We start from the raw sequence: 7328 nt of genomic DNA on the forward strand, positions 1-7328 counted from the left end.
TACATGAAGTACGAATTTATAAATAATGTACTACAATAATAAAAAAATTAAAAAAAGTCTTAAGTTCTGTATATACAACAAAGTATTGTACAAAAATCATATTAGTGACACATCCAACGCCCTCACTTTTTTGACTACAAAGTGTCATCTTGAGATCATTCTATATTAGTAGTTTATAATCCATACCACTACATATTATGATACCATGTAACATGTCATTTGCATAACAATTGTCTACAATCACTGCTTCAATACCTTATTATTTAGACACCAAAATTTCCACTGAGGTTTTCCTGGTCTTAATTCACTATCTGTCTAATGTACCTATTCATACAAACTCAATTGAGACCTTAACATCTCAAGGTCAATGCCAACTGCAGCTGTTCACTAAAGCTTGCCTAATTCATGTATCATGATACCTTTGCTAAATGGTGCTTCTATGGGGTTGGTGACAAGTTCAAAAGGTTTAGGCTGCTCTTTAACATCATAAGGATGTTTATCCATTTGCAAGTTGATATTATGCTCTACACATACCCAGCAGGTGCTGTAATTATCTTCGACAAGGATCTTTCCTCCATGCTTTCTTTTGTCTTTTCCAAAGCACCGAAGAAAATGGAGCCTCCGACACCAATCCATAAGATCCTGGGACCCAAACCCTACCACACCAACCCCACTTTGTCGTTGGCTGCTTAATATTGGTGATAAAACTAAAAGAAGGAAGTAAAAATAAACAGAAAAGAGAACGTTTACTATGAACTGACAGTGATATCATAAAACAGACGTGTGGACCTGAGTAGTACGATTAATGGCAAAGCTTAGCGTTTTCAATCGAGAACTTCAGGTAGCAATCTATAAAGGATCAGAAACTGAAGAACCGTAGAGGAGCAATGAAGAAAAAGAACCTGAAACAAGGTACCGGCACCCTCATCTCTGATGATCTTCACAACACAGTCTTGGATGCCTTTGTACTGCTGGTTAGGTCCCTACAACATGATAAGAGTTTTGACGTGAGGAACCAATTATGATGAAACGCAGGGATCTTATATTGCTTCTGCTATTTAATTACCACCTGGTATAAGGAAAGAAGACAAGTGAATCTTACTTAACAGTAGGGACACACTAAGCAGATGCATGAGCAAAAAATACAGTAACCTTGGCAATGACACAATTATTGGGAAACATCTACATACCAACACATTCTCCAAAGAAAGGATTGTATTGTAATGATAGACCTGAATCATAAGCCGTGTCTTGATGACGTCAAGTGGAGTCGTCACAGCACCTGTCATTGCCCCTGCGGCAAGTAAACAGAACACCTCTTAAGACCAAGTTCTCCTTGCAAATTATAATCAGATTCTCTGACAAGGGTACAATAAAATTATTGTACTTTATGGCGTCTTCGATCCTGTCAATGAGACTGGGAAAGTAGCAAAAATTTTTTGTTTCAATTCAACACAGATCGTGTACAAACCTGCTATTGCACCTATGAAGGCAGTTTCAGTATCATTAAGTTCTCTCCGCACCTAAAAAGTTGAAGACAAAGACATCCCTTGTTAAAAATTTACGTAAAGATCAATTTTCGCATACGAATAATTGTTGAACCCTATTTCAGAGTGAAAGAAGTGCACACCCGTTTTGCATAACTGATCTTTAATTGCTCATAGATGCAAAACTGGAATGCATCAAATGGTAGGTCTCGTAACAAGAATGAACGAAAGCCCTGTAAATCACAACCAATGACAGTGTAAGCATGAATTCATACTAACAAGGTTGTGGGAAAATTATGTGATACTTGTCCACGGGCAGGGCGGACGAACACACGCAAAAGAATCATATAAGCATGGAGACTCTGATCATTCAGAAAGCTCAAAAACTTACAGCATAAAGTCCCCGAATGCCTTCCTTCGCCACGATCTGGCGTACAGCTGATTGGGGAGATACAAATTGTCCAGTTTGCATCCTCTGTTTGACAACCTGCATCATTCTAACAGTTAACAAGTTCGCCAGGAATTTGTACATTGGCAAAGTATCACTTGAAAGCAATGTGACATACTACACCAGCTGTATATGTTGGTTGTGAAAAGACCACAGCGAATCCAGAGAGCTGGTCTAGCTGGTTCAAGAACACCTTTCCACCAAGTCAACATCATCATTCTACAATAACCTCTTACTTTATGATATGACATTTTATGATTAATGTACAGTTGCTGTACCTCAGTAGGAACTCGAATTAAAGACGATATTCCCCCTCCGCAAACGCCTGCTGTCTGTTGCAGGAGAAAACCCCAAACAGAACCATTATTAAATTACTCAAATCACATCCTACACCCTATGAGGTAAGACAAACTAAATCAAAGTACGAAACTGTACCAAGTGGGCGATTGAGGAGAACTGGTCTGGAAGAACACTTAGCAACTTTCGTTTCACAGGCTCGTACACCCCCACGAAAACAGCTGATGCCCTGTTGCTCATATAGTTAAGACAACACCAAATCCGTATATGGAACCAAAAGCAGCACACAAGATGGGAAGATGAAGCTCGCTATCATAGACACTGGCGCCTAAAATGCATACTCGTGTAAAATATTAAGTTCATGAAGATACACTTTCAGATCCATAGCTTTTCAAATAACAGAGCTTGTTCTAAAAATATTTCATGTTTGATAGGCTTGAGACAATCTTGGGGTGCTGACAGTACAACAATCGTTTTACATTAAATGCACGAACATGACTTTTTGACGAATAGTTGCATTAGGAAAATAAATAGACACGAGAATGAAACCACAAGCTAGGAGAAGAGTAGTAAGAGCAGTTACTAACGGGAGGACACCAGCAAGATTGCCCGCAAGGCCTGAGTAGAGTCCCTTAAATAGTGACGGATTGCCCCCCAAATGCGCTGCCTGTCAAATAATCCGAGCCACGAAAAAATAGCAATTTAGTAACCCATTGTGGTATAGATCCCTATCAAATTAGATAAAAGTGAACAGAAGAAGAAGACTACACACTATGAAATTCAATCCTCAGTACTAAGAGTGAAAACAATAGTTACTGCCCGTTTGTTGTGAAGGTGGCTGTATATCGCAGAGGCGTATTGGACAACGAATAAAGAAAACGAAAACCCTTACCATTTAAATAATAGGATAACATTCATTGTGCAAACCTGAAGACGGGTTTTGATGGTGTCAATTGGGTACAACGCTGCCTCCACTACTACGCCTGCTGTGGCTCCAGCCACTGCTCCCACTGTAACCTCGCCATACAAGTTAATTTCCATGTTAAGGCGCATTATAACAACCATATTGGAACAAATGCAGAAGCTTAACCATTGACGAATCTAAAACATAATAATCCTCAGATCCATTCACAATTCAGAGCCATTGCAAGAGATAAACGCACTTACCATAGATATCATGTAAAAGACTAGCAGCTTTCTGTGTCTCTTGAACTGAGGAAACCGTAAATTTCAGAAGAGGTCTGTCTGCTGGGCTTCTTTTGAGCTTCTCGCATCTTTTTCTGGAATCCGCATTGGAGAACCTTCACTATTGTAAATAGATACAGTTAACCACAGACTCAACGCATTGAACTTAATATTCGAGGATTCACATGCTCAGCTTAATGCAGCACAAGGTCTAGTATGTATCTTTTTCTGTAATTACCTGGATAGAAAAGAATCGACGCTTCGCTGGTGCTGTCGCTCTGCACCACAATTCCCACCACACTGCCCTCACACGTCATAACCATACCCAGCAATTTCACAAAGAAACTATTAAGGTAAACTTCCAAGTCATTTTTCTTGACTCTCATCCAGTATGCAGTGGTTGCGCAACAAACACCTACATAAACAGAAAGAGAAGGAAACCAGAGTTGATGGTTTGAAAACTTTTATTCAAAAATAACGAAAATGGAGAAAGTTTTCTTTCCGAGAAATTGTAAGTCCCTGTGAGAGCTGAACGCCACAAGAATCTGGGGACTGTTAAAATTGTAATCCCCAAAGAAGACTAATAATATACGAACGAAAACTTCAAAGAGCTGAAATCCTCTAGAAGTCATGAAATTAGACACACAAGAGTGGAACCCAAGAGAACATAGCTACACGCTCGCAAGTGTGTACCCGTAGACATGTGTACTACGTCGTTCGTAACTCTATCAGAATTGGACAATTCTCTGCAGACTCAAGCTCTGGGCATGCACATTCATCCCAGAAACCCTGCAAACACAGTTGCTGAGCGCCAAGGTATCACTCACCTGGTGGAGAGAACAATCCCGCTTTCTCAAGTTCCAAAAACCCCCATCTCCCACACAATGCCTAGCACTACGAGAAGTTTCAACATCCACATGAGCGCCTGAGCGGCTCAGTTGGAGCATGGAAACTGCCATCTTTCGCAAACAGCTGCGAAAACACAAAAGAATATGCACAATTTCGGCATTATTGTGCTGTTCGTCAACTTGCGCGAAGACCCAACTCGAAGTAAAACTACGTAAAATTACCTTAAACCCTAAACCCCCCGAATAAAGCACTTGCCTAGATGCCGAGTCAGAGGCTCATCCGGAAAGGAGACATTGTTCATCCACCGTCCAGCAAAATCTTGCTATCCATGCTCCCACTGGCTGCACTCGGAGTGCATGATAGCCACTATTCTTCACACTTGCCGGAGTGCTTCCTGTACACACCCAATGCCGAAGTCTGAACCTTCTGCGTGGAATTCCAGCGCCACACACTCCTTGACCATTGTCAACTGCAAGCGTGATCAGTGGAAGAACTGTATAATAGGAAAGGAGCAGCTGGAGTGAGAGAGGGTCATCACCGAGAGGTGCTAGTTCAACTAACAATCAATACATCTCTGTAGCCTGGCCTTCCTGGGAACTAGAGCGCGTGCATGGCGAGCTCCACTGCCATTTGGGTTGTGATTGGGGAGGAATTCGTCACGAGTCTGCACTGATTGCTTAAATTCAATGTCTTGACTCCCTCGGTGAGGTAAGGTTGGAGGATTCTGAGGGTTTTGGGGAATTTTGACGGTTGATGGTCACTCTCTGATTCTACATTTTCTTTCGTGATGAGTTTAGGTTCTCGATGACTGAGGTCGCGTTCAATGGAGAGGCTTACTGAATAGTTGAGTATATGTGACGGGGAGAGAGATGGAGAGGAGAGGTTAGGCTCCTGGCACCAATGGTGAGGGAATTTGAATCTCCAAGAATTCCACCTCCTTTGCAATGGCTGCGACTAATTTCTACCTCCCATATCCTTCCAAAATCCATCTCTCGCCAGAGTCTCATATCCGCAGTTCAGTCCCATGTGCATCCTCGTTGGTGGGGCGGGCGTGGCTCGGCGATGACTTAAAGAAGTCGGTGACTGTGACTGGAGTTTCAAAGAGACCATTACTACTGGCGGAGAGTGCAGGGCTAGAATTTCTCGCTTCCGCACGAAATTGCGCAAGTTCATCTTCTTGGGTTGGAGGTTTCAGTACCCAGAAGGGGCATTGGAGTGGAACGGTATGTTCATTAAAAGAGCAGGAGCTGCATTCGCAATCCTTCGTATTGGACTCTAGCGAAGGTGCTCCGGAAGCTCAGATCACGCAATGGAGTATTGAGGATGAAGCTGTGGAGGAAGAACCTTTGAGCATTGTTAGAGACCACCAGGGAGATGGTGCTTTGATTTCCTTTGACGTGGGTGATGCCACAAATAGTGCGGATCGTGTGAACCTAGAAACTGACATTTTCTCAGGTACAGACGAGGCTGCCGTTCCCAGCTCTTCGGGTTTATTCATTCGAAACGTAGAGGAGCGGAAGGCTGTTCGCACAGCATGGGAGAAGCTCGTCCGCTGGTCTCGTTCATGGCAGCTCCTGAACGAGCGCCGGAAGAACGCCCTCAAGAAGACTAAAAAGATTGTCGTCCTGGGAGGAGGGTCTTTTGGCACAGCCATGGCAGTTCTGCTGGCCCGAAACAAAGCTGACATGAACGTCACTCTCCTTCTCCGAGATCACGCCATCTGCCAAGCCATCAACGATCACCACATGAACCTCAAGTACTTCCCGCGGCACCAGCTTCCGAAGAACGTAACCGCAACCACAGACCCCAGAGAAGCTCTTCAGGATGCTCAGTATTGCGTTCACGCTGTCCCCGTGCAATCCAGCTCGGAGTTTCTCCGTAGCATTGCTGAACACGTTCCTGCAACTCTCCCCATCCTTTCTGTGAGTAAGGGTTTGGAGCTTTCAACGTTAGAGATGATGTCCCAGGTCATCCCCCGCGCTCTCGGCAATCCCAGACAACCCGTTGCGGTAATATCCGGCCCCTCCTTCGCCATTGAGCTCATGGACGAGCTTCCCACGGCCATGGTGGCTGCTTCTCGAGACAAAGAACTCGCTCGAGCCTGTCAACAATTGCTTGCTTCCCGCTATCTTAGGGTGAATATTTCCACCGACGTCATAGGAGTGGAGATGGCAGGCGCATTGAAGAATGTTCTTGCAATTGCAGCTGGTATTGTTGAAGGCATGAATCTCGGCAACAACTGCATGGCAGCTTTGGTGGCTCAAGGATGTTCCGAGATCAGATGGCTAGCTGAAAAAATGGGGGCAAAGTCTCACACCCTCTCCGGCCTGTCTGGCTCCGGCGACATCATGCTCACGTGCTTCGTAAACCTCTCTCGGAACCGGTCAGTTGGGGTGCGTCTGGGATCTGGAGAGAAGCTGGAAGATATTCTATCCTCTATGAGCCAGGTTGCGGAGGGCGTTGCAACTGCAGGAGCTGTCATCTCTCTGGCTAAGAAGTACCGCGTGCAGATGCCAGTTCTCACCGCTGTGGCAAGAATCCTCGACAACGAGTTGACACCGAAGACCGCCGTTCTTGCGTTGATGAGCCTTCCCCAAGTTGAGGAGGTTTGATTCTTCCGTCCGCTTTTTGTGTATTACCCAACAAGTGATAGATTGTTTCAGGACCATGGCTGCGTCCAATTAGTCTGATAGTCTGCTAGATTGATAGCATTGGATTTAAAACAATTTGAGGCTCCCCAGTTCTTACCAATTCACCCAATTTTCTACGAAAGTTTTGTTGCAGTGAGCATCTTGCATTCTTTTCTCTTGCATTCCAATCTCTGCATATACAAGTGCGTGTCAGCAATGCCGCGCAATGTAATGCCTGTTGTAAGATTCCCATGGGTATCTTACAACAGTTCTTCTAGACATCATAGGTGCATCAGTGGTTTAAATGTCTGCTTGATGGGTAGCTCAAGGTCAAGACCAATGTGAATCCTTCAGTTTTGTCGCAGTGAGCATATCGCAGGTGTTGTCTTTGATATACTTGTTACATGCACTCGAGAAACAATCGTGATGGTG

General features: G+C 44.0%; 2 protein-coding genes across 2 annotated transcripts; one reads left to right on the forward strand and one right to left on the reverse strand.

The window, feature by feature from the left end:
- Positions 1 to 230: 230 nt before the first annotated feature.
- LOC112292989 (S-adenosylmethionine carrier 1, chloroplastic/mitochondrial) lies at positions 231 to 4536 on the reverse strand. The gene is made up of 13 exons (XM_024542124.3): positions 4245 to 4536; positions 3656 to 3717; positions 3400 to 3533; positions 3160 to 3242; positions 2820 to 2899; positions 2371 to 2461; positions 2214 to 2267; positions 1879 to 1974; positions 1631 to 1720; positions 1472 to 1523; positions 1233 to 1294; positions 903 to 983; positions 231 to 656 (listed from the first exon to the last, which is right to left on the reverse strand). The coding sequence occupies exons 1-13, from the start codon at positions 4374 to 4376 to the stop codon at positions 525 to 527; spliced, it is 1149 nt and encodes a 382-aa protein (XP_024397892.1). The 5' UTR covers positions 4377 to 4536; the 3' UTR covers positions 231 to 524.
- Positions 4537 to 4684: 148 nt separating this feature from the next.
- Positions 4685 to 7038, forward strand: LOC112292879 (glycerol-3-phosphate dehydrogenase [NAD(+)] 2, chloroplastic). The gene is made up of 2 exons (XM_024541856.3): positions 4685 to 4974; positions 5064 to 7038. The coding sequence occupies exon 2, from the start codon at positions 5211 to 5213 to the stop codon at positions 6876 to 6878; it is 1668 nt and encodes a 555-aa protein (XP_024397624.1). The 5' UTR covers positions 4685 to 4974; positions 5064 to 5210; the 3' UTR covers positions 6879 to 7038.
- The last annotated feature ends 290 nt before the right edge of the window (positions 7039 to 7328 follow it).

This window comes from Physcomitrium patens, chromosome 1 (assembly GCF_059467195.1).
Source record: "Physcomitrium patens ecotype Gransden chromosome 1, ASM5946719v1, whole genome shotgun sequence".
NCBI classification, from domain to species: Eukaryota; Viridiplantae; Streptophyta; class Bryopsida; order Funariales; family Funariaceae; genus Physcomitrium; species Physcomitrium patens.

Excerpts from the sequence above, each read along its gene's own strand:
- LOC112292879 (XM_024541856.3), top strand. The coding sequence starts at position 5,211 with ATGGCTGCGACTAATTTCTACCTCCCATATCCTTCCAAAATCCATCTC.
- LOC112292989 (XM_024542124.3), bottom strand. The coding sequence starts at position 4,376 with ATGGCAGTTTCCATGCTCCAACTGAGCCGCTCAGGCGCTCATGTGGAT. Across the intron at positions 3,718-4,244 it reads GGGATTGTTCTCTCCACCAG|TGTGGTGGGAATTGTGGTGC; the intron begins GTGAGTGATACC and ends GTGTGAGGGCAG. Across the intron at positions 2,268-2,370 it reads TCTCCTCAATCGCCCACTTG|ACAGCAGGCGTTTGCGGAGG; the intron begins GTACAGTTTCGT and ends CTCCTGCAACAG.